Genomic DNA, 26,798 nt, shown 5'->3' on the forward strand with positions numbered 1-26,798 from the left:
GCTAGAGACTGTCAAAGGAAACCAAGTGCCCACATGCCTCTGTTTTCTGACAGCATGTCAGAAAGGGATTGATTCAGTCTTAAAGGCTTTCTCAAATAGCCATCTGTGTGTGTGTGTGTGTGTGTGTGTGTGTGTGTGTGTGTGTGTGTGTGTGTGTGTTGTTTCATGTGAATAGACTTGGCTGAGAAGGCATTTTCCAAATCAAGAAGTTAAAGTTAATGGGCAGGTTAAGCAATCCGGGGAGTGGAAAGTCTTCAGTAAGAGTTGCCATAAAAATTTAGGTCATGGAGCACCAAACTTTCAGTTGAATACAAACGGGTCATGTCTGAGCTGGAGCTGGCCACTGGAGGCATTTGGAGCAGCAGTCTGCTGATTCTCTACAGTGAGTTCCCAGGGGCGCTAAGCAGAGAATAGAAGCGGCCTGTCTGGGAGTGTTCTCCTGTGCATAGATTTAGAAATACTGGTCTGCAGGTTTTCTGTCAAATGTTAATTTAGTCATTGAATTCCATTCACTTTGTGGATACTCAAAGCATGGCCAGCTTCCTCTGGGAGTTCCTTCTAAACAGAGAACTGCATTGCTTCTCGCCCCAAACCTACAGATTAAATACGTGCATCTTAATAAGATTTCCAGGTCACACGGGCACATGAACGTCAGACACGTGTGCTCCTGTTAAGAACACAAAAGTTGGTAATAAATTGGAGTTACCGCCTGGAATCTCCTTAGTTTCATAAATGAGCTTCATGCAGATATATTGGAAACAACACACAATGAGCAGGCGAAGCGGCAAAGGGAGCTGAGCAGTGCGTTCTCAGAGAACTAGCTATGTACTCCCTAGGCGTATGATGATGTGGGGCAAATCTGCAAGCCCAGGCTTTCTGTGTGGGGGGGGGGGGAGGGGGTCCTTTTTTTTTTCTTCCTTTTTAGGAGAGGGTGCAGTCCCATCGCATGGCCAGGATTGGAACCCGAGGAGCAGCAACCTGCAGTCACACATCCCATTAGCTAATAGCTCTGGGTGGTAAGGCCCCTGGAGAGAGGCTTCAGCTGGGAGCACTGCAGCTAAAGCCCCTCTAATGGCCCAGTCAGCTGTCAGGGCTATAAACACATTTCTTCCCATTTAGTGCTGTTTACCCCTCTCTGTGACCTCTCATGCTTCCCATACCCTGGCCACGTGGCCCAGATGGCATAATCTGTCAGGCCAAAGCAGGTGACAGTAGGACTTGATGTTAGGTAATCAGTGACTATAATTAGCTGGGGTGGAAGCAATAATGAGACCAACTGCAGAGCTGGGGGAGGGGGAAGGCAAGGGAGCTATTCCTGGTTGGAAGAGAACAGAGAGAGAGAGAGAGAGAGAGAGAGAGAGAGAGAGAGAGAGAGAGAGGCTTTCTCCCACTCCCAGCCCTCCCACTTTCTCACTCATATTGTGTTTTCTAGCACATGGCGTGAATGTGTGCTGGGGGCTTTTTCCTCCTTGAAGAAGGTCAGACCTGAGCACTGGCAATTTAGTAAGGGAGTCATTTGGCAGACGGTCAATTTGATTTCATAGGTGCTGTTCCAGAACCCTATGGTTCACTTTGATAATTAGTTGGCTGCAGGGCCTTGTGGGAACAAGGGTTGGGGAGAGATGCAGAGAGTTAGTTTAGTTCCTGTGAGTCAGACACAATGGCACTCAGGCGCTGGCCCTACAGAGCCCCAGCCAGTTGACATCATCTGGTCTGCCAGCCTGGCTATATTTGACAGAAGCAAATCCAAAGACTTAGCTCCTGTGTACCTTGCTGGATGTCAAGTTTACACACCACATCAATACCACCAGAAACACACCTAATACATGGTACGGAGTCTGCAAGCATTACCTTTCCTGCACTTGGATTGCTATGGCTTCTTACCAATGAACAAACTGAATCACTCATCACAGATCAGAAATCTTGTGGGTCAGAGGAGCAACTAGCTTACTTTTATCAGAGAGGGTTATCACTGAGGCAGGCTTTGCATATGACTTGCACCAGGAGAGCAGTCTCTGTGTTTTCTAAGTGAAAGTGAAAGAAAGGAGGAGAGTCAAGAGGAATCATTGAAGGCTGGGACAAAGGTACCCTTGCTGGCCATGGGTGACCCTTGTCAGACACCAGACACAGGGCTCCACGTGGATTTGACTGGCAATTTCACCTGCACTTAGTAGTAGAAATTGAACACTAAAACCTCCCCGTATGTCCTATACCTTCACTTGCTCTCAAATTGTTTGCTCATTTCTTTTTTTTTTTTCTTCCTCCATTAGAGAAGCAAAAAGAAAACACAAACCACTTATGATCCCAGAAATAACCAGTTTACCACTTGCTACATAGTCTTCTAGAACATTCTAGACATGGTCATTTTAATTCATCAAAATTGGTCTGAGTTGTTAACTTGTACCATAATTTTCCCATCGCCAAATATGCTGGATATTATTTTATTTTTATGGGAATATTTCTATATCTTTTTCCCTGATATTCTTCCATAGTTAAATCACTTAATTTGTAAAGAACAGCCAGCCCTTCTTTTTACAATGCCCCCTTTTAAAACTAAATATCCTAAAATGTCCCCTATTAACACGGATATTTCATTTTTTAATACTCACAAGATTAGGCAATCCTATTATCAAATTCTATAACTTGCCTATCTGCTTGCAGCCATGCCTGTCTCCTGGTCTGGCCATCTCTCAGTTAAGAATAACCAAGGGGCTCTTGAGATGTCTCATATTCCCTGGACCTGCCTCTTCAAAGTTGGAAATGTAAGTTGCTTATAAGCAGTTAGGATTTGCAAGAACACCACAGTGATCCAATGACGATGTACTTTAGTTTTTGTTCTTCTGAGACATGGTCTCACTATGTAATCCCAATTGGCCCAGAACTCACTATTTAGACAAGGCTGTCCTTGAACTCAGAAAACTCTGCCTGCCTCTACCTCTCAAGCACTGGGATAGAAGGAATATGCCATCATGCCCGTCTGCACTGGAGTTTTTTCAGTCATGTTGGAGTTAAAACACATATGCCCTTTTTATTTCGAAGGAACGCTACATATTTTAGATTACATGGCTTGAGGGAAAGTTAGAATTAAAATAAATCTCTAAATCTGCAGAATTTTGCACATTCTTTGGGGGATTTCCTGGCAAAAGGATTCAAAAGGATTTAATTGATAATGAAAGTGGTCATTACAAAACTGCTTTGACGAATATTGGCAGTGGGGTTTATCTGGCTCTGTAAAGTACAAAATCATATTGCTCTGCATTTTCAAGCAGAGGTAAAGCTCTGACCCTACCCCTTGAATGGTAGTCTAAGTTGTGCTTTGGGCCTTTCTGAATAGTGTGGGGACTAATTCTGCTCAGCGCTTCTGGAATTTCTTTGGAAGTTTTTACTTTCAATATATATATATATGATTATTATTATTATTGATATTATTATTGATATTATTATTATACAAATATGTATATATACTCAAAAATATATAAATACAACCTAAACAACAATAAAGAACTAGGCTATCAATTAAACAGTGGGAGGGCATGGAGGGAGCAAAGAGAGGGAGGAAAGTGAAATAATGCTATTTTAATTAAAGTTTAAAAATATTTTAACGTAATACAGAAGGAATCTGGTGTTTAACTATATTTAAACACCTGCATAAACTCAACACTTGAGAACAAAAGAATGAAAACCAAACTTTGTTGAAATGTTTATTCCTTTTTAAAGAGTAATAATTATAGTATCATTCCTGATTAGGAAGTTATGACATATGAGGTCAGGTGTTACTATAGGCATTTCACATGAATCATTTTCATCAATAGTCTTGCAAAGTTGTCCATGGGTTCCTTTAAGAACTGGAGTCAGCCTTTAGTCCCAGCACTCAGGAGGCTGAGGCAGGTGGATCGCTGTGAGTTCGAGGCCAGTCTGGTCTACAAAGTGAGTCTAGGACAGCCAAGAGAAACCCTGGCTCGAAAAACCAAAACAAACAAACAAACAAATAACTGGAGTCAGTTACTCTCTACCTAACCTTGTGGTTCCATCGACTGTAGCTTGCTTATCAATGACTTAAGAGCTAATATCCACACAAGGGCAAATGCACACCATATTTGTCTTTCTGGATCTGAGTTACCTCACTGAGGATGATGTTTTTTTTCCTAGTTCCATATATTTGCCTGCAAATTTCATGATTTCATTTCTTTTTTTATTTGAACCTTTATATGAATCTTTGTTTTTTTTAATTTTTTAATTTATTATAACTTATTCACATCACATCCCTATTGTTATCCCCCAGTGTCTGGTTTTGAGTCCCATCATCTGTTCTGATCCCCTGCTGGTGGAGTCTCTCCACCTTGGGCTAATATCCACTTATAAGTAAGTATATACTATGTCATTTTTTGTTGTTGTTGCTGTTTTTCTAGCTTAAAGGTCCAGTCTTAGTTTTTTTTTTTTTTTGTGATTACTGTGTGGGAGAATATGTGTCTCTGCATCTATATTCATTTCTTGTACTTTTCTTCTAGCTCTTTTTGTTGTTTGGTTGTTTTGTCATGTTCTGATTTGTTTGTTTTTGATTTATCTCATTTTATTATTATTCCTTAGATGCCTATCTGTTTTCTAACACGATACAGAAAGGGTGTGGATCTGGATGAAGGTGGGAGGTGCTAGATGGAATAAGGGGAGGGGAAACTAATCAAAATATGTTGTATGAAAAATATATTTTCAATCAGAGAAAAATAAATAAAAAATAACGGATTCAAAAATTTTGTGCAGTGTAAGCAATGCTTGAGTAGCAAGCATTCCACGGTGTCCATTTGGCACATCTATTGTCTGGTAGTTTCTGTTTCATAGTGCCTGGCTCTGTTCCTGCAGCCAGCCCACTCGTCTTTCCAGTCTCTGAACCTACACCTGGTCAAGTCCTGAAAGTGTTATATGACTCAGTTTCCCAATCTGCACCATGGAGATCTGAGCAACCATTTTATGCTTCTGTGGTAAGGGTTAAGAACTGGCTCTGGATTGAAGCTGAGAACCACTTTGTACTTCCTAGTGGCTTTTAGCAGAGGTGGCCCATATGAGGAGGGAAAAGGGAGGACATCTTCTCCTCTAGTTGCGGGAGAGTGTTGGTGGCTAGTGGGGATACAGTCTGCCACCATGTCACATCAGGGGAAACAAAGGGCTGGAGTGTAGAACTCTTATGTCAGAAGTACCACTGAGGCCAACAGTACAGTGCTTCTCTCTGGCTTTGCCTTTTTCTGCCTCATCAAAACACACCACAAGGGCTTAGTGAACACAGAAAGAGAGACCATTTTGTTTCTCTTCCTGTGTTCCCCAAACTGTCTTATTGAGTCATTGGCTTAGTCATCAGTTCAGGAACAGCTATTGACTAGCAATGTCCCCATACTTGGATAGGCTGTGTACTTAGACTCTCCTGAGGATCCCCTCCTGTGACTTCATCATAGTCACCTTGCAAAGGAAGCCACCTTCTACTAATTTGGCAAGTATGAAAGAGGCAAGGAAAACGTGCCCTGTCCAAACTCACCACCGATTTGAATGCGTAGTGTAGAGCTTGACAACACTGAATCTCGATCAAGAACTTGACCACCAGTTTTTTTTTGGGGGGTGGGGAGACTTGATCAAGTTCTTTATTTCCCCCCAACCCATGCCATCTCAGTTATCCTCTCATTTGTAAAATGGAAAAATTACCAGGCTTACCTTAAAAGGACGTGGTGAGGATTATTAATGATTTATATAAAATGCTTGGAACAATGTCTGGCAATGTAGTGCAGGCCTAATAAATGTCAGCCTTAAACAATACAAAACAAAAACTTGCCGTGGATCTCTCTGCTTTAAAAGTTTATGGTCTTTCCGCTGATCCCTGCTGCCTTACTAGGGCCCAGGGAATTGAATTCAGACTTGGAAATGCCAGGCAGGATGGGAGATTGTTAGGCATCTGAAAGCATGGCCTAGTTAAAAAGCACACTCACTCACATACACGCAGGCACAGCTACTTTTAATAGCTGGTAAGAGCCACAGCAAATCCAATTACAGATGAATCAATCGATTAAAAAGAAAGGGGATAGAATAAAGGGAAGAATGTTGGAGAGACACAGAGCCAAATTACAGCCAGATAATAGAATTAAGAGTCTGTAGAACAAACTGGGAGAAACAACAAAGGGCTAGGGGCTGCGGCTTGTTCACAGCTCTGGAAGTGAACGGGTCAGAAAGAGCTGGAATTCTGTTTGGCAGATGGTATTTTGCAGGGAAATGAACTGCCACGTGCAGCCTCTAAAGGGAGAGAATTGTTTTGGGGTTAAATAGATGCTCCCAGGGACGGGTGGAAGAGAACAGGCCCAGCCTCTGCTTTGCAAAGGTGTAGCCTTGCTTCCTAATTTTCTATTCCCTAAGAAATCTTGTTTTGGCTCTCAAAACAGAAACACACACACACACACACACACACACACACACACACACACACACACACTGTCACTCTTAAATAGGATTTCTCTTTTGCACACAAACATCAAAACCAAAGTGCATGCACTTTTCATTTTCTGTTCTATTTTTGGGGGAGGGGGTGATAAGAGGAAGGTGGGGCTGTTAATCCAGTGACAACCTCTACAGCTGTGTATATTATCGGTAGGTTCTAGAATAACATCCGTTTCTATGTATTTATGGAAAGGCGTCTTTAACTAGGCCGCATAAAGAGCCAGCGCATCTATAAATAAATAAGGCTGTGCAGCGAGGGAGGCTGTCCCTCTTCCAGCTTTGCTGCACAGCTGTCGTCTTTGTGCCTGGTTTCCCCTGCGCCATTGTCAAGTCCCCTGCACCAGAACCTGGGTGGTGCATGCAGGGAGGGTGGGTACACCTTCTTCTCCAAGGCATCTGGGGACAAGCTCCATTATGGAGGCCAGGCTGCTCCACAGTGGTGTGCTGGCCTTGGTGGGCCTTGAGGCTCAGGCTCCGACTAGGCCCTCACAGGTGACTTGCCTGGGGTCACCTCCTGGGAGACAGCTGCACTGTGCTGGGCTCAGGCTGGCTGGGGCTGACAGATGGTAGTGTTGAGAAGTGAGTCGGGGCAGAGCATAAGGATAATAAAATCACCCTGAATATGTAAGATTAAACAGGCCAGGACTGCAGCTAATAATGAGAATGTTTTCCAAAGCTTGGGCATTGGAAAGCTGTCTACAAAAGCTGCCTACCAGGCTGTTCTCTGTGGACAGGCATGAAGGATCCCAGGTTATCCTTGCCACTATTTTCCTGCATGACGTGGGTGGAAAATTAAGTATAAATGATAGGAAATAATAAAATAAAGAGCAACAGAATAACCAACCTAATATTAAAAGCAACTCTTCTGGTTGAGACTGGGAAGAAGCTTCTTTTTGCATGATAATAATCATTTCTGGGTTTTTGTGAGAGGCTTTTATCTTGAAAAAAAAGAAAAAAAGCCGACAGGATTCAAAAGTAGGGTCCCTGAACTTACAACAGCAGCATCTCTTGCTTACAAAAACAGACTCCAGTGCCACAAACCCCTGAAACAGAATCTGTGCCTCTGTGATATGCACTCATGGCCCACCGGTACCTCTATTTTAAAGGATCAGACCATGGGGCTGTGGGTTGACTTATATCCTTCCAAGACTGGAAAAGCAGGGCCCGGTGGCAAGGCCTGATAGCCCACCTACTGAGAAGGTTGGGTCAGGAAGATTGCAAGTTCAAAGCCAGTCTGGACTATTTGGTATATCCCTCTCTAAAAATACATGGTAAAAAGAGCACTGGAGACCCAACTCCTTGGAGGAATACTTGCCTACCATGCATATGGATATGGCCCTGGGCTCAATCTCCAACCCACATACATACATACATACATACATACCCTCCCTCAAAACCCTATCATTAGAAAAACCAAAAAAAAAAAAAAAATGCTACCCTTAAAAAAACAAAACAAACAAAAACCAAAACAAACAAACAACCCTGTGGCTGATGACAGGTTGAAGTCCTAATCCCTGAGCTAGTGGATGTCAACTTATTTGGAAATTACAGATGATCGATTTAAAATGAAGACAGTATGGTGGTCCCTAACCCAATTCAGTTATGCCTATACCAAAAGGAGATGTCTAGACATGGATTCAGAAAAGAACATGCCTTCTGAAGATGCAGCTGGAGATGGAGGTGATGCATAAAGAATTCTGGGAATGCTACATATTGTGTGACAACACCAGATGCTAGCAGAGAGACAAAGACGATGCTTTCTTATATTGACCATGTCTTGATCTCTGACCATGGGACCCACTGAATGGCAAGAAAATACATTTCTGTTCTATCAGCCACCATCTCTATGATACTCTGTTGTAGCAGTGCCAGTTAACTAATAATCTAAATATTTCTAAGGACCAACCAGATGCCTCTACTCCCATCAGGACCCGCAGAAGTGGCGATGACAATTCTGCACTTTCTGAATGTTCCTTGGGTGAATATAAGTTAAGCTTTTGGGAGCCAGTGCTCTCATCGATGCCCTCACACAGGGTTCAGTTTGTCCCTATAATGTCTATTCCTAAAGTTGAGCCTTTGAGCCACATGTATCTTTGGAAATGTCCAGTGGTGAGCCTGTGACCTCACAGGCAAGCATTATCTACTATGGGAAGCTGCAAAATTGTTTAGAGAAACCCTTAAATAAGTTGATAATTATCTGTCCTTTTCTGCATTAAAAGATGAGGAAACCAAGAGATAAAATGACCCAGGCAAAGAAAGATGTCAGTTTTGGGGTTGACTTTGGATCTGAATCTCAGCAGTTGTCAGAGTGTATCTTTGAGAGCACTGATAATGATGGACGAACAGCACAGAGAGCTTTCAGGTTGTGCTCACAAGACTCTCCCAGTTATGGCTGACAGAGTCCCCTGGTTCTGCTGTGGTCCTCCTGCTTAGCTAATGGAACTGAGCTGGAGATATGGAACCAGCGGAAGAAGAATGTGGCCCATCAGACACCTGGACTCTTGGCTTGCCATATATCCAGGATATGGCTGGTCGTGAGCTGGCTTTTGTGTCAGGGTGTGCTCCTGACGCTAGCTGCCTGGTGGCTCTGGACAAGTCTCTCCAGCTCTGTGGCCCTCAGTGACCATATATGGAAAAGAGATGAGACACTGCCTTGCTAACCTGAGTGCAGTGTGGAAGTACGCCTGTGAGCCACAGACGCTAGGACCATCACACTTAGTCTGAAAGACAACTGAGTCTGCTTCCTGTCAGGGAAACCCTGGCAGCTGCTCTTCCTAACCAGCCATTAGACCTTTTCTGTTTCTTCTGAGTGACAAATGAAGAGTGGGGGAGGAGTGTGGGGGAGGAGGATTGGACCGGCTGAGGTTTTGGTAGGAGTGTGCACTCTGTGTTCCTCTCCTCCCTCTTAGGACACACCCCACCATGAGCCTGCTCTCAGAGTCAGGAGGCCTCATTTTCTGATAGGGTGCATCTTAGCTGCCTATCCTGGGGTAAGTTAGTCCTTCCTTCCCCTCATCCTGCACCCACAGCCACTACTGGGCTGGCCCTGACTCATTCGACAGTGCTCAAGAGTCCCAATTCTACATGATTCCTGCTGCTCATCAGTTTGCGAAGCACATATGTCTCCAACTTTCCATTTTCTCTGTCGCAGACACACATGAGGAGAACTAGAATATCATAGGATTGATTAGGTCAAGACAAAGCAGCCCGTGAGCTACATTTAGTTCACGTGGGTTCCCAAGGCTGCCTCTGCTGGTTGACCTCCCAATCTTCTCTTCCTCACTGCAGAGTGGTGCAGGGCTCCTCCGTGTATTGACTTGGGGAAGTCGCAGCCTCCTGACACTGTATATTAATCTATAAAAAAGAGGTCAACCCTAAGGATATTGGAAAAAAATCAATGTGCAGTTACTGTTTTCAGATGGTCTGCTAAATGCTTCCCTTGCTTCAGGTTTTTTTCCGTTTGTTTTTGTTTGTTTGTTTGGTTGTTTCTTTCTTTCTTTTTTTTTTTTTATTTTACAAAGGTAAGGAGGTAAATACTATCAGTGAAATGTGCGTTGTGACCTCTGGTAAATGATTAAGTTCTCTGATCTTCACTTTCATCACCTCATAAACACATGCTACATAGCACGTTGTAGAATCAAATGTCAAGTCCACATTCTTTGGCTCCAAAGTCCAGACTCTGCTGCTGGATTACTATGTTGTCTCACTGGGCTGTTCATTATATCAACTTATGTCTATGAGTAGACATAGCTGCTCCGGTGACTATGTGGAGAAAGAGGAGAAGAAAGAGGAGAGGAGGAACAGGAAGAGAAAAGTGAAAGAGGAAGATGAGGAAGGTGAAGAAGGAAGTAGAGAAAGCAGAAGAGGGGAAGAGGGAAGGCAGAAGAGGAGAAAGAGCTGAGAGAAAAGTGGGCAGGAGAAAAGTAACAACAAAATCATTCTCTGGTTAACAAGTCTGAGATTTGTCCTATAATCTTAACTTTCTTTTTCTTGAGCTTCTTTCCCTATTAACCAACCATAAAATAGAACTTTTCGGTATTAGGGAACAAGAAAAGTTAGCTGCTGGGAAAACAAAGAGTGCTAGTTTCTCCATCAAAGAAACAATTGTATGCAGGAATATATTCATTTATCTACCTGCTTATCGATGTTCAGAAAGAGAGAGGTAAAGACAGACAGGCAGAGCAGGGAGGAGGAAGGAGAGAGAGGAGAAAGAGATGGGGGAAATAGAATAAGAGAGGGGAGGAAAGTGTGTGTGGGCAGAGGGAGCACGTGACTCTGCACAGGACAAAGGTGTCACACTCAGAATGCCACAGATAAAGGAGGGAGGCCGAGAGCTGCTGCTGGTGTCAGGTGGCCTAGTCTGAGCTTGTCACACCTTACCATGTGGTGTTGCTTCAGAGTCCCAAGGCTGTGGGCTGCATGATTGCTGAGCTCTCATGAGTTCCAAGGGTGAAAGGTCCAAACAGTATGATGTTCGGCTGCATCAAGAATCTTCTGGACTTTGGGAGAGGACATGAAAAGCCATATTCAGAGCAGACCAAGTCCATGGGGTGACTATACAAACCCTAGTCACCGATTCTGCATTACCAGTTAGTCCTATCCCATGGGCTCAGTAACAATGCCTTAATACTCTCCTACCAGGCCCCAGTTGTAGAAGGTTCCACCACCTTGGCATCACATAGTTGTGACCAAGCTTCCAGTACATATGTCTTTGGAGAACGAAACACACGCAGACCTCTGTAGAGTTTTAATTTTTAAAAAAAGATTTATTTATTTATTATTATGCATACAGTGCTCTGCCTGCATGTACACCTGCAGCCAGAGGAAGGTGTCAGATCATATTCTAGATGGTTGTGAGCCACCATGTGGTTGCTGGGAATTGAACTCATGACTGCTGAGCCATCTCTCCAGTCCCTGGAGGTTTAATTTTTGAGGTGATATAAATAAAACACTGTGTGCCTAGCATTCAGTCATTGGGGCCACTATGTGGTTAAAGTGTTTGCAAGCTTGAGGATGGGAGCCAAGAACTCAAGTAAATGCTGCCTAGGCATGACAGCCCGCCTATAATGGCAGGCTTGAAAGGCAAAGTCAGGAATTCAAGAGCAAGCGAGCTCCCAGGACTAGCCATGTCGATGAGCCCTGGGTCTGACTGAGAGACCCTACCTTCATGAATAAGGTGCAAGAGTGATTGAAGATAGTTCCCAATATCAACCTCGGGCCTCTACACACATGCATATTCATATAAGTGTGCTCCCCCCCCCCACAAAATGTGTGCATACAAGTGCTCGAACACACACACACACACACACACACACACACACACACACACACACACACACAAACACACCATGAATGGGAAAAAGAACAAGAATGTTTACCATGATTTTTTTTTTTTAGCATACATTTGATAGATAAGGAAGCCATGGCTCAGAGGGCTTCAGCAGGTTGCCTGTGGCAGAGCTGAGAGAGGTACAACAGTGACCCTGGCCCCACCGTCACTGAGATACTTTCTCAGTATCAACTTAATTTTTCTAATAGCTTGTGTTTGTATTTCCCCATGACTGGCCTTGTCTCTAATTTTTTCCTCCTTTTCCTTCTGTTTTAGGTCTAAGCAGCTACAACTAGGGTCATTAATAAGAGAAAATTTCTGTATGCAGTCTTTGTTTCAGGCCTGTCTTAACTCACAGAGCTTCAAACTGGCCTGCAAGAAGCCAGAAGTGACTGTCTTAGACTCAGGTCTTTCTCAAATTCCATTCGGGTGAGTCTTCCCCTCTCTTGTGACTCACACCCCATGGACCTCCTTCCCCCAAGGCCTTGTGAGTTAAGACTCATTCTGAATTCTGACCCTCTCCAAAGAGGTCAAGCTACAAACACTGTAGGACTGAGCCCTCTGGTGAATTTGGGATAGAAGTTCGAAACAATGGGTGCTAGAACAACCTATCTCAGCTCATTTAACTCACTTGTGAGCTCATTAGCAATGTAGGCATTAGAATGAGGAAGCAGATGGAGGGATCACTCAGTTTCAAAACACTTGAGTGCAGAACGAGGATGCACCAACCCCTTTGTCCTATCAGGCCTTTAGAAATGCTAGCCAGCGCAGGGACCCCTCATGCTGTGTCATCCTTGTGGCTTCAGGGTCAGATTATAATTAGAAGATGGCTCATCCTGGAGGAAGGCAGAGAACAGGGGCCTCAGAACTGGTTGGTCCCCCTGCCTCTGGCTTGGCTTTCTTCCAGGTTGTTTCATCTTCCTGTCACTGTGAGGCCTAAGATCTTTAATGACTTCCCCTTAGCCTCCGTTTAACAAGAGGAAGTACATGTTTATAGATTAAATAAAAAGCACAAGAAGCACACCTCTTCTCTCCCACTCTGGCTCCCACCTCTCTCTCCCCAGCTGCTCCTGGTCCAGCTGTGCTTGTGCTCTGATGGGGTAAGGTAGGCATGTGCTCTGGGCATTTGCTACTATGCACTCTGAGCCCAGTCCTTCCTGAACTTCAGGCTGTTCCACTTCTGTCCTTACCTATGTATTGTCACAGCCATGCCATGATCTCCTCAGGAGACAGTGGTTATTCGCACCAATGATATGGTAGGGGTTCGAAACAATGAGTGACACAGCTCAGTCATACAGAAACTTATGTGCCTCACTTTATTCTCTTGTGGATTCTTTAGAGATAGAAGAAAGTCATTTCTCCTTCTTCAAGCAGCATTAACTAGTCTGTGTGTTGAGATGTGAATGCTTTTCCCTTTTAATGAAGGCATTAAATAGCCTTTTGGTTTTCAAGGCTGAAAAGGAGTAAATGGTAAATGGGGCATTTTTCAACTCCATACTATTGTTCATAACATGAAGGCACAAACCCACTGTAGTACAGAGTACAGAGAGGCTTCCTTTAGCGTTCAAGGGGGCAGAAGCTCACTCAGTGAGTTGGTGGGAATCTTCTAGGTTGGGCCAAGACTTGTCTGTGGGACTGTTCAATGGGTTGCTTCATTTAAAAACTGGCTTCCCAAAGGGAGGTGGCTTCATAGTTCCTGCCATGCCTGACTGTTGACCACAGAAGCAATAGAAGCCACAGCAAAGTTCTGTATCTGAGCTGGTGCAGCAGGACAGCTGAATGAAAAGCAGAAAAAAAAGAAAAGAAAAGAAAAGAAAAAGAAGAAGAATGTGACTGCTCCTAGGTACAAGAGGAGAAAGTTTACTTCACAGAGAGCACAGCTAAGACACAAGTCCAGAGTGAACATAACCCTGAACCAGACCATGTGAGGAGAGGTGGGAGGCAAGAGAGGATGTTGGGGAGAGGGGAGAGAGGAGTGAGGAAAGGGGAGAGGGGAGATAAACAACTGCTGACAAAGATGGACCTAGGCCAAGAAACTGATCAAGAGAGAAAAGGATAGAGAAAAGGACTGAGTAACCAAAATGGCTGAATTATATAGGGAAGGGCATCTGGAGGAAGGGGAGCCCAGACCCTGGCCTTGAGAAATTTAGGATAGGGAGCTGGATATGCCAGCCGTACCCTCTAGCAGGTAGGGACTGAGGGATGCTGGGAGAACCTGGCAGTCTGGTCGGTTTTGATATGTTAAATAGGCACCTCAGCTATTTGTTCCAGGTTTGAGACCCAACACCAATGACAACTTGGTTACATATACCTAGGTTGGCAAGCCATGGCTTTAAAAGCTCTCTGACCACTAATATCAAGCCTACAGACCAGGAAAGGAAATGGAAAACAGTCATGTAGATATTGCTTAAGGATTATGTCAGGAGGTGGGCAAATCATTTCTATTCACATCAGAGCACAATCATCTCAGCCACACTGATACAGCCAGCAGCAAGCGGGGCTAGGGAAGCCAGCTGTAAGGTAAAATAACTTCTCTTCATCTTTATTGCTCTTACTTGGGGCAAACTTCTATAACTAAAGGTAAGTCAATAAGAGGTAAACAAATGCTACACACACACACACACACACACACACACACACACAGACATACATACACCATGCTTATATGCACACTGTATGTAATTTTAAGTATCCATAAAATAATATAATTCCTTATGGCTTTTCCAAACATCATTAGTGTTATTCGTCCCCTCTGCTTCCTTCTTCTGTTGTGGTCCCTTTCCTGTCTCCAGGGAGGTCTTTCCATCTGTTTTTTTCCATTTCCTCCTTCATATGAATTGTGTGTTACAATTCCCTTCTCTAGCGCTCCTATCCAACTCCCACATCTTAGTCTCTTTTCACTCTCCTGGTGTCTTTAATGCCTTCAGGTTATAGAGTCAGATCTTAAGATGGGTATAGCATCAACAAATCACTGGACAGGCATGACATTTGTCTTTCTTCCTTTGTGTTTCCCACTTATTCTTGTTCTGCCCATTTACCTGAAAACTTCTTCCCCAGGTATTTCATGTAGATAATAAAAAGTCAACTAATATGACAGCTCTGCCCTCTTGGATGAACTAATACCCTTGTTCTTGGTATATTAATTATGAGAGAAGTTTCCAATAAGAAGATGAATTCAGGCCCTGTTCTCATCATGCCTCCTTCCCATGTGTGCCATCACATGATGTCATAATGAAAAAAAAACATGCTTGGACATGGACTTCAGCCTTGAGGACGGTGGAGTGAACCAAGTGTTGTCTATAATTTATTCAGCCTGTGTTGCTGCAGGATAAGATATGCTAAGAAACGAAGGAAATATGCAATAATAAGGGTAAAGTGTTTCCTATGGACAGAAGCCCATGCCCTTGCCACTGAGGAAAATCTAGTAATTTCATCACACTGCTCACTGAGGTGCAGGGAAGGGATGGGTCAGCCGTTAAAGCCTAGGCTCACAACCAAAAATAGAAGGGAAGGGAAATTCTTATCGATGATGCCCTCAGCATCTGAACACTTCCTATAAAAGGGTAGTTTTGTTGTATGGGCAATAAAATGTCAAAGAAGCGTGTTTGGGAGTGATAAACTGTGGTCTTCTTCATAGCCAAGGTATCACTGTGGTGGAAAGAGAAATCCATTTGTTAAGTAGATAGCTCTCTCCTATTCTCAAAATTTCAGTCTTCCTCAGTAGAAAATGGACTTAAGGAATACTTGGTATCACATGGCATCACAGCAGCCCACACTGCAGGCACCCTGTAGTGATAAGAAGAGAAGCTGAAAAGACAATAAGAGAACTCACAGGGGCATGTGAGTGAGGCATCATGGGTAGATATCATGATGTAGCGATAATGAGGAAGTACAGTGGGAAAAGTGCCTTAAGGTCTCTGAACTGTTTGAAGATCAGGGAGTTACTAGAGAAGCACTATTTGGCAGGTAGAAAATGGGTAGAAATACTAACTATGGACTAGGAAATGTTGACTGTATGCTGCCTATGGGACAAGTGGCCATCAGAGGAACTGTACGGACCAAAGAAGGACAAGTTAAGTTGATGACTAGGGAAAAACTGACATTTGAGAGCCAACTATGGATCCCTAATGTAAGGAGAAGACAGGAAAAACAGAGAGAAATGACAAAAATGGAGAAGAAGCAGTAATCCTTCAAAAACTGATACCATGGAAGTCTTCTGAAGATTTCCCCATGTGCTTCCTTGCTGGGTGTCTGCACTTTAATGCGTACGCTACTATTTACCATGCACCAAGGGTCCCACCCAGGCTAAAGCAGTAGTTTTCAACTGTGGCTCATGATCCCTTCATCAGCCAAACAACCCTTTTATGGGACCATGGGGAATATCAGATATTTACATTATAATTCATAACAGTAGCAAAATTACAGTTATGGAGTAGCAACAAAATAATTTTACAGTAGGGCAGTCACCACAACATGGAAAACTATATTAAAGGGTCAGAGCATTAGGAAGGCTGAGAACCACTGGGCTAAAGGAACTCAAAGTTAAGAGGGGGAAGTACTGGGTTTATCATAGATGGTGTTTCCTTGTTTACTCACAACCGGAGAGGTACGTTCACAGTAACTCCTTCCTGCTCATTTGACCCTCTCTGGAAACTCCCAGAAAGAGAAACACGGAGATGTGTTTCTTTAGTAACCTCAAATGCAGTCATGCTCACAACAGCGACTAACTGGCTCAGGGTTGATATGGCTAGCACTTCCTTTATTCATCGCATGGGAATGAGGATCTCCACTCTGTGCTGAGGCTCATTTGCAACATTGTACAGGAAGTCCTTGGTATCACTACACCCTACTCCTTGACAAGAAGAAGGACAAAGAGTCTGTTGCTGATGACAGCTGAGAAGCAGTGGTCTGGGCATCCCTGGGTTAGTTAGTCTAAGAGCTCTACAATACTGTCGGCCCCAGTGTTCAACCCTGTGAGGGAGCTACTATGGCCCTTTTCCTTCTGAGCATGTGAAGTCATTGAGAGAGATGAAGCCTTTGGTTTGAAGGCATACCCAGTTCTGGATGGACATGACCAGGATTGCCTCTGAATGCCCCCATAAGCATGTGGAGTTGAGACACTGGTGGACTGGGTGCATAGGAAAGCATTCACGCCCTGAGCAGGGACTGGACAGCGGGAATAGCCTGCAGGCTGGAGAACTCTCATCCCTGTTTGTTGTCAGGGAAAGAATGGGGCCAGGCTGTCTCTGGAGGAGCTCAAGGTTACCTCCCGTCCCCATCTGGTATCTAGAGTCTCTTACAGACTCCATGAGGATAAGGACTTTTCTAAAAAGATGTCGCTGTCCATCATAGCATGTATATGATCCTTTGCACCTGCCTAACCTCCATCCCCGCATTTCTGACTTTCTGTGGGCAGTCGCTCTGCGGCCATATTATAAGATACTCATCAAGTTGACCTGAGAGTCAATCAGGGGTGCTCAGGCATTCTCTCCACATTCTTCTTTTATAGGTGGAGTGACACAGTGACGGGGAATGACTGAGAGTGCTTCCTCTAGAAACCATCCCAAGAGTCTCCAAAGGGAGTACCAACATCCCTATTTTATAGTTACACTCTCTTCTGTGTCCCTTAAATATGCGCACACATATTCGTCCATGTTAAAAATCATATTATCTTTATCCTTAGGAAAATAAGTTTTATTTGTCACTTGTTTTGTGTTGTTCAAAACAAAAGAAGAAATGCACCTACTATATATTCCATGCTTGGTTTCTCCACCTGGTAAATGGGACAGTGAAGCTTGCCATTCGCCCACAGGAGGCTGTAGAGATTAAAGCCATGGTCAATAAAACCTTTGCAAGTACTCCAATGAAAACTTTGGGGGAACTACAAAGCCTCTCTTCTAGTTTTGTATCTACTTTCAAAAGTCTTTCTTAATACACAATAAAACAGCTTTCATCCCAGGAGGATGTGGTCCTCTTGTGCGTGCCTCTGTGAGCATCTCTAGGATAGCGTCCTGTTTGCTCTGGTTGCGAAGCTACCATGTGAGGTGACACCACAGCTCGCCTTCTTGTGGGAAAGTCTATGGAATACAGGACAGAGGGAGAACTGTGCTGACTAATGCTATTGTGTCTTACTGCATTTGAGAAAGGTGGGGTTTATTCCTTCTGATGTCACTTGGTTAGCTTTCTACAGGTTGGAGTGAGTAGGCTGCATCTCTCCTTTTCGTGTGTCTTCCCCTTCTGGCCTCAAACTTGTAATCCTCCTGTCTCAGTTTCCTGGATGCTGAAATCACAGGTGCGCATCACCACTCCGGGCTAACACATGCTTCTTAGTGGAATATTTGACAATTACGAAAGTTTTTATCATGCTAAAAACTGGCATTTTTAACACATTGGCTGGTTTTGAAAATGCTTTTCTTGGATTATTATCCTTACTAGATTTTTCTGTGCTTCAGAGTGAACCATTTTTATAATACACAAGCATGACACTGATGCACGCTCAGCTCACTAAAGGCATCTTCCCTTAGGAATTAAGTCTTTTCAGGTGGTTTGTTATAGCAACAGAAAAAAGATTAAGACAACCATCAGAGATAACTTTAAATATTCTCCTATTTTATGGCACATAGATTTTGTTAGGGCTGAACAAACAACTTTACTAGGAAAAGATTTTTATATTTGAGGTAATATTAAAAATGTACAGAAATTAATGCATTTGTTTATAAGTTTATAAGTAATCCTTTTGGCTTATTTGTCACTTTTAAAGAGCCTTCCAAATGGCTTCTACATGTGAACACGCCATCATTTTTATATGATGCTCATTTTTCCTGTCCTGCCTTTAATATTGAGAACCTCAGAATAGTCTCCCTGCACCCAGTATTTGGTGATGTAATTTGCATTTATCTGCTAATACAGGAGAAAATAAAAGAAGGAAGCTAGAGAGAAACTGAGGAATGAGAAGGTAGCTTTTTTTTTCTTTTTGGTTTTTGAGACAGGATTTGTGTGTGTGTGTGTGTGTGTGTAGCCTTGGCTGTCCTAGATTAGCTTTGTTGACCAGGCTGGCTTTGAACTCACAGTGATCCACCTGCCTCTGCCTCCTGAGTGCTGGGATTAAAGGGGTGTGTGTGTACCACCAAGCCCAGAAGGCAGCTTTAATCAAACGCTGGAAGGGGATGCGGCAGCATTTGGTTTCTCTCCGTGATTCACGAAGCTCTGTTGCCATACTCTGAAGAGTCAACAAGTAAGATGTACTCAGTTTCCTACACCTCCTTTTTTCCTTAATTATCTTGATCACAGAGCTCATTTTCTTTTCCTTCAAGTCAATTGATATCTTAGAACAGCTGTTTTAAGTGGAGCATTCTGTTTTCCCTCCAAGACAGGGTTTCTGTGTATATCCTTGGCTGCTCTGGACGTACTTTTGTAGACCAGGCTGGCCTCGAACTCACAGAGTTCAGCCTGCCTCTGTCTCCCGAGTGTTGAGATTACAAGCCTATCCCACCATGTGGGACATTCTTATGAAAATGAGACTAAAAATAAAATAAAATGTAGTCATTTCTCATTATTGGATTTTTAGATGCTCTAGTAAGGCACAGGACACTGGGTGTAGCTAGGATTTGAGTCATCCTTAAAATCATACTACGTATCTGGATACAGAAAGAAACCCTGTTGGTGAATACACCCATTGTCTCTTTCCTCAGCCAGTCTCTTTGCAGTGATGTGACCAAGAATTTCTAAGCTTTAAGTGATACATTCTTCTCTGGTGACAGCATTTTTATATTTTCCCGCTTCTTGAGGTCTTCACAATATAATGTATCTGACCCAAGATGGCGGAACTTCCCTCATTTAGGACATTGCTGCTGAAAGAGTGATCTGTAGCCCAGCAGAATACACACCACGCACAACACAGACTCCCAGATCCTACCCAGACCTACTGACCAGAGCCTGGTGGAGGTTACGTATCCTGAAGGTTCCTGAAAATGTGTGCGCTTACAGGCGGTGGCCAGGAACATCTGTGTAACCTGAAGGATACGTTTCTTTCTCTCAACTGTTATTTTTCCCTTGGCCTCTCTGGAGTCTGTGTCAGTGGCCACCATTCTGCCCTGCAGAATCACCCAGGCATGTACAGCTCTTGTCCTTTCCAAAACTTGCCCTAAGCAGAGCCATAACTTTTCCTCTGATTCCTTTATATGTAATTCAATGCACTGGATAAAATAATAATAATAATAATAATAATAATAATAATAATAATAATAATAATAATAATAATAGTATAACAACACAATGCATCAGATACAGCCGGAGAGGGTGAGAAGGATAATACAAAACAAGCCAAAAGATGGTAGTGCAGAGCCCAGATCTTGCTGCACCCCTCCACCCCCTATGCCTCGAGGCAAGATTCACAAGCCGAGTTTCACTCCTAATTCTCTCTTGGGACACTTGTCCTCTGTTTCCTCATGGCTAGCTTGGTGGCTCGGGGAATCTCTAGCAGTCTGCTTCCTGTCCTGGCCTCCTAGCCCTGCTATTTCCCAGAGAGTGACTCACAATTTATCCATCCACATCACCATCTCCTGTCGCAGGGAGGTGGCTCTCCAGGATGAGAAATGCTCCCAGGCTCTACCCATTTTCCCAGTTGACTAATAACAGGTATCCATCAGACCCCAGCCATCTTCAAATGAAACACTGGTTCCAGCCAAGGCATAAAGCAGTGACTATTAGTCCTGTCTAACAAGACCCTGTGTTCCCCAGTTACATGCATCAGCACATAGGAGTCATTTCTCAATAGCTACTAGGCTGAAGGTTATTGGTCCAAGGACAAAGGCCACTGGGTGTAGAAAGTAAGCCTGATGAAGGGTGGTGGCCACTTAGATTACTAAGCATAGTAAATAGTATTCCATAGAATACACATCCAGAACTGTTTTAAAATTCAAGGAGCAAAAAACCATTCACTTCCTAGTTGGCCCACTTCCTGGCTATTTTTTGACCATTGAATAAATCCTGGTGGGCCACATTTTTCCCATGTGTGAAAGAAAGAAAAGGGGATCTAGGAATAAAGTTTGCAGAACCAGGTGCTAAGTAAAAATTGTTGAAAATAAGAATATCAAGGGGATCTTCCCGAGCTCAGTACCCTTTGTGTAGTGCACAAGGAGGCATGGGCAGTTTATTAGAGGCGCCATGGCCATCGTACTTGGATATGATAAGGAGTCAATCAATTCTCTGTATAGCTGAAGTCTTAAGAGGTTTGTATTGTCAGTCCTGTTTTATACCTGGAGTAACTAAGGCCCTGGAAGTCCAACAGGTCAGAGAGCTGAGTGGCGGGATCATAGTGGTGACACCTGGGTTTTCCTCTAAAGCTGTGGGACAGGCATTCCTAAGACAAGCACAGGCCATAGGAAGAGACCTTGTCCCCTGTCTTCTCGTAGTGTTGAGGAGGCTGGGAACGCACAGGGCGCTGTCAGGTGGGCACAAAGGATAGCGTTGCATAGTCATTCACATACTCACTGGAGGTGTGTTGGAAGCTAAGAGACTTCAACTCTGGGGCAGTCTATTTGAGGAGCCCAAGAGAGCTCTCAGTTTATTTTAACCAGTAAACTGAGACTTGGCCCCATTCTCAGGCCTGTGCTTTGCTAGGGCTTGAATAACTTTGCCTTAAGTACAGGGTTTTGATTCCTTATTGCAGACCACCCAACTGCTCAGATTTTTCACTTTTGCTCCTCAGACTGTAATATTCTCTGCCCTCCAAAGAGCAAATGGCAATCTTAATAAAACTCCTAAAGGCTGGGATCCTAAGAAGCTGCTAATTGATCTGGGGGAGCATGGTTGCAGTTCTAACGAGGAGCCCTAGCCCCCAGCACTGGGTGAAGGAAGCTCCTGGCAGTTTCTTTAAGGTTGGTGAGGAAGCTCTCCACAGCTTCCTGATTTCTTTTCTGATCTGGATGTCCTGTTAGGCATCTTCCACACAAGATCTTCTAATTCTCCCTATAGTTGTGGGGGTCGTGTACAACTAGTCCCACAGTGTCAATAAAGTGACAGAGGGTCAGAAAATGCAAATCACACAAGATGAGGTCTGATGATACCACCTTATTCTGTTTTATTCCATAGCATACCACATCATTATTGTACCATTTCATACCACATCCTCCCATCCCGTACCTACTGTTCCATCCCATACATACCAGGCCACACTACACCCCTAATCTCAATTTTTCTAGTGAATATTTACAGCCATGCTAGTCAATTTTGTCAACTTGACCAGGCCACAGAGTGGCCCGCTTGTTGGCTGGATTCTACCTCAGATGTTTCTGGGATGTGACTAACATTTGAAACAGTAGGGTGAATTAAACAAACTGCCATCCGTAGCTGTAGCTGAGCCTTAGGCAATCACCTGTAGGTGTAAACAGAGTAAAAAGGATGACTTGCAGGGTGCGGGTAAAGGTCAATGTAGGCACTTGTCCAGCATACCCAAAGCCCTGGCTTTCATCCCCAGCTCTTTAAAAGCAAATAAACAAAACTGACAACACCCCCACCATAAAGCAAGAGCTAATCTTTTTCAAGATAAGAGAGAATTATTCCTGCCTTAGAGTGAATGAAACTGAAGCCTAAGTTCTTCCCGGGTCTTGTGCCTGGAGTCAGCTTTTGAACTGTTCCTACCAACAGCTCTCTTGTCCTCCCCCTCTCCCCCCAGCTTACTGACTCACCCTACAAAATGTGCAGATCCAGAGACAGGCAGCCTCCCTGACCACATGCTTAGTTTCTTATAAAGTGCTTGGGTTAGATGTTGACAAATATAGGTGCACACGGATGACCACCACATCTAGTTGTAGAGTGTATCAGGATTTAGTGGCTACAAGACTGTCCTTATCTTATAGTCTCTACCTTTCTTCTGATCCTCATCAACTCATCGGCATGGACATCCTTGCTAGGAGTTCCAAACTGTATCTCTAGCTCTCTTGCACCTGAAACTCTTTTATTTCCCTTCTTGACCATAAGCATCTTTCACTTTTATCATACTGTGATAGTCTCATTCATTGTCTCTCTCCTTGACTGTACTGTGAACACCATGAAAGCAAAGCGTTTGCTTTGCTTTGAGCTTTAGCATATAACAACAAGTAGATGCTGTTTTCTAGCAAATAGGGTGCATTGAGAAACATTAGCCAAGCTGGGCATGGTGGCATACGCTTTGAATCCCAGCACTATCGAGGCAGTGGCAGGCAAAGCTCTGTGAGTTCAAGGCCAGTGTGGTCTACAAAGAGAGTTCCAGGACAGCTAGAACTATTACACACACACACACACACACACACACACACACACACACACACACACACACACACACACACACCCTGTCTTGAACCACCCTCCCAAAGAAACATTAGCCATCATGAAAGGTGAAAATTAATTTCTTAGTGCTCTGGCCTTCCATGAACACACCACTACCACACAAAGAAACCCTCTGTACAAAACAGGATGTCAGGCCACTTTGAAAGGCATCTAGTAGATATCCCTCCAAACTGGACATGGAGTGGCTTTCTGGATGTGACTAAGACATGACATCCTTCTGGGTCCTCTTCTCTTCCAGTTCTGAGATAAAAGGCTTAGAAACAGAGCATTAGTAACTGGAGCAAGCCACAATGATGCTGCTGCCGGTCATGTGAATGTCATTTCCTAAAGAACACCATATCCTCAAGATAACTATCTCGTTGACACTAACTTGAGCTGGTGGGTGTTAGTAAAGAATTAAGAACTGTGAGGATCGAGTGGATGATGCACTTGCTTTTATCTTCCCTTCCTGGCCTGTAATAGGTACCTAGAGTTCCATCTCAAGCAGCAGACACACTGTCACTTGGGGGTAGGTGAATGACTACAGGATGATTGACGACAGAAAGTAGATCATGTGCTACTGGTAGGTTTTGTTTCATCTGAGGCCTCTTTCTGAAGGTCACTCTTGTATTGCCTCTTCATATGGCTGTCCTGCCTTTGTGTCTCTTTACATGTCCCAGACTCTGCTTACAAGGACAGCCGTCGTCAGGTTGAACGAGGGCTGATGCTCACAGCTTTAATTGTCTTTCTAGAGGCTCTACTTCCTAATATAATCAACTTTTGAGACAAGGGGGATGAGAGGGTTGCCTTACTTACTCTGTCTATTATCTTAAAATTATGTAGGCCAGGTGATTGGACAGAATCCTCCTTCTCCTCTCTCTGTCTCTCTCCCTTTCTCTGTCTCTCTCTGTCTCTCTCTGTCTCTCTCTGTCTCTCTGTCTCTCTCTCTCTCTCTCTCTCTCTCTCTCTCTCTGTTGAAAGTGCGAGGGTGACATTCCAACTGATTCTTCTTCTGGTAGGACGCCTTTCTTGCTTGGCAGACGGTGTTTCTTAATGTCTTTCACGTGACATGATGTTAGGTGTGTGGGGGAGAGATAGAAGAGAGTCAGATCAAAACAGGGAAATCTTTCTCTGATTTGGTTTCAGGTATGTCAGTTAGAGCCCCGCCCTTATGGCCTCACAACCTTAATTAACTCCAGTTTCAAGGTATAGTCAGATCGGGGCTTAGAGGTTTAACGTGTGAATTTGGAGAAACATGATTTAGTCCGTTATAGAACTGGAGACAATACTTGCAGCCATTTGATAAGCCAGAGTACCGAGAGTCCAGGACCTCACGTGTGCTGCTGATTCCGGCTTGTTCCCACTGCTTTGGAATAGTCTTTAGGGGAGCACTCTGTCCTCAGATGGAAGTGGTTGAAGGACCCTCTGTCTTCCTTGCACTACAGCATCAGAGAGTTGCAGGCTTATGGCCAGCTTAGTGAGCTTTCTTAGGGAGATGCTTCTTGGGCAAATTTTCCCTTTTTTTTCATTTATCTCTTTCCTCACCTGTGAAATAGTCCTGATAATTAATAGTGTCTGACTCTGGGAGATATTGATAGAATGAAATGAGATAATAAATGTTAACATGCACTAAGCCCTTAATGAGCCACCAGGCCCTACTAAGGAAGTAGCATTTTCTTTTGCATTAGCTTGCTTCCTTTCAATTAAAAAATTTTAAATGTCCCTGAACATCTTAGTTTTTTACAATTGCATTTTCCAAGATTGGTTCTGTGTATCCTGGAGCCAAAAGATGCCTTGCCTAGAGTGAACCCCAGAATCAATTATCCTTAGAAATACACTTAAAATGTCTCCCTTTTTGCCAATTAAATGCCCAATAAAAATCTTGTCTGACTGTTTTTTACATAGCATGCTCTAAATGAGTTTGTTATGACATTCTTTTTCTCACATAGCAGTCAGTGTATTTTTAGAGTCTGTACTCTAGAAACTGTATTGCCTGTAGGTTCCTATTTCTCTTTCATTGCTATCTTTACATCCTCCATAGGGGTGTACACACAGCCTCATTCAACCAACTCATTGGCTTCTGTTGGATTTCACAGAGAGCCTTGTAGGAAGCAAAGTTGCCTCCAGCCAGGCAGCTAGCGTCACAGACAGAGCACTGGCTCAAGACGCTCTGTGATTTGCTGACCTTACTGACAACAGCAATGTGGTGAATTAGAGCACGCTCAGTTATTTTCTATTTGTAAATCTAGTGTAATCTGAAGTGCTGTGCTGGGTGAAGTTCTAACACGGGGACAGTAAAAACAGAGGAACAAGTAATAGCTTTGTTGAAATCGGTGAAGGACAAGAATGAGCTCGTATGTGCAGCAGGAGTGTTGGCCACTATTACTTGTGTGAGCGGGGGGGGGGGGGAGAGTGGGGGGGGCAGCAGAGGAATGGGGGTGCTGTATAGTGAGGGATCGGGAGGTTGCAGTGACTTCCCATGCTCCCCAGCTGGAGGTGTTGATGTCAGGAAACTGAAGACAGTCTAACTTAACCTAGGGCACCCTAAGTGATTAGAGTACATATTTAGCTTTGCTCTGTCGTTCCTCTTTTATAAGGTGATGGGGCAAAGTTATGAATAGAGGCCTGCCCATGCTGGGTCAATTGTTCTGATGGTTCTTGTTTGGCTTCCTGGATTAATTACTCAAGAATATGGGCTACTGCTAGCCCAACTTCATAAAAATCTGACTGTAGGCAGAAGGCAGGCTTCCTGGGCTAGTTATGGTAAGTGATGGATTCCTAGGCTGGCTGCTGAAGGTTATAGGTCTCTGTTCTGCTTCCATAAATGTTCTGGTTACTGTCAAATTGCATGTTCGCTATCTTCTTTTCATTAGCTCTTGGGTAAAATTCTCAGGTCAACTCAATTAGTTCTTCAAGGGAAAGGAATATATCTGGATCCTTGTTGAGTTCCTGGCCAAAGTGACAATAGATGACACTAAACATCTTTGCAGGATTCTTTCCTAATACTGCATCACTACTACTTATTTGTAGAGGGCCATATTTAGCCATGTCTGAGGCTGAGGGACATCCTCTTAAGTATTAGAAAAGTGTTGAGTCTGGAGACTAGAAATAACACCGTCAGGCACTCCCTGTGCGCCGGTGGTGGATGGAGGTGTGATCACAGGCACTCACCTTGCTGACTATTCCCTAGGACATCAGTTAAGACTTGGTTTGTCTCTTATTTAGTTCTATGGACTAAGATAGGAGACTATAAAAGGAGCAGGAGGTTCTGATACGGGAGCAGGGAGATAAAAGGTCGTCGGGGATGTTGAAGTGGTGAGGAAGGAAGCTACTGGGGTAAAAGTTTACAGGGGAAAGAGGACCATGCGGGAAGCAGCAAGAGGTGAGAGAGAAACTTTAAAAACAAATTTCTTTGGAAAAAAAAATAAAGCCCAATTCTGTGTGAGCTAATGCATTTTTTTTTTACATTTAATTAGAAAAACTAGGTTATGCTCTGCATTCATTTGTTGGAAAATGTTACCCACTCCTTAGGAGAGGTATCTTTATGTTTCATTAAGATGAGAAATGAGTTTCTGACCAGGGATCTTCCTCTTCCGGTTCTGTGACCCAAGTTAAGGTGCTTTATCCATCCCACGTCTCCAGGCTATTAAACAAAAACAAAGAACACACGACATAGACACTAAGTGACCCA

The 26,798-nt window shown here is 43.7% G+C and overlaps 1 protein-coding gene across 5 annotated transcripts in view; it reads left to right on the forward strand.

The window, feature by feature from the left end:
* The window catches only part of LOC311607819 (uncharacterized protein), a 180,715-nt gene that overhangs the window by 124,200 nt on the left and 29,717 nt on the right, over positions 1-26,798 (forward strand). The window contains exons 5-7 of one of the 5 annotated variants that reach the window (XM_084799896.1): positions 2,662-2,762; positions 4,283-4,362; positions 12,077-12,229. The exons of the other annotated variants lie outside the window; for them this stretch is intronic. Coding sequence (XP_084656022.1) covers positions 2,662-2,762; positions 4,283-4,362; positions 12,077-12,229 — 334 coding nt within the window. The remainder of the gene's footprint in view (positions 1-2,661; positions 2,763-4,282; positions 4,363-12,076; positions 12,230-26,798) is intronic. 5 annotated transcript variants of the gene reach the window in all.

This window comes from Acomys minous (genome assembly GCF_964271855.1).
Source record: "Acomys minous genome assembly, chromosome: 10".
Lineage (NCBI taxonomy): Eukaryota > Metazoa > Chordata > Mammalia > Rodentia > Muridae > Acomys > Acomys minous.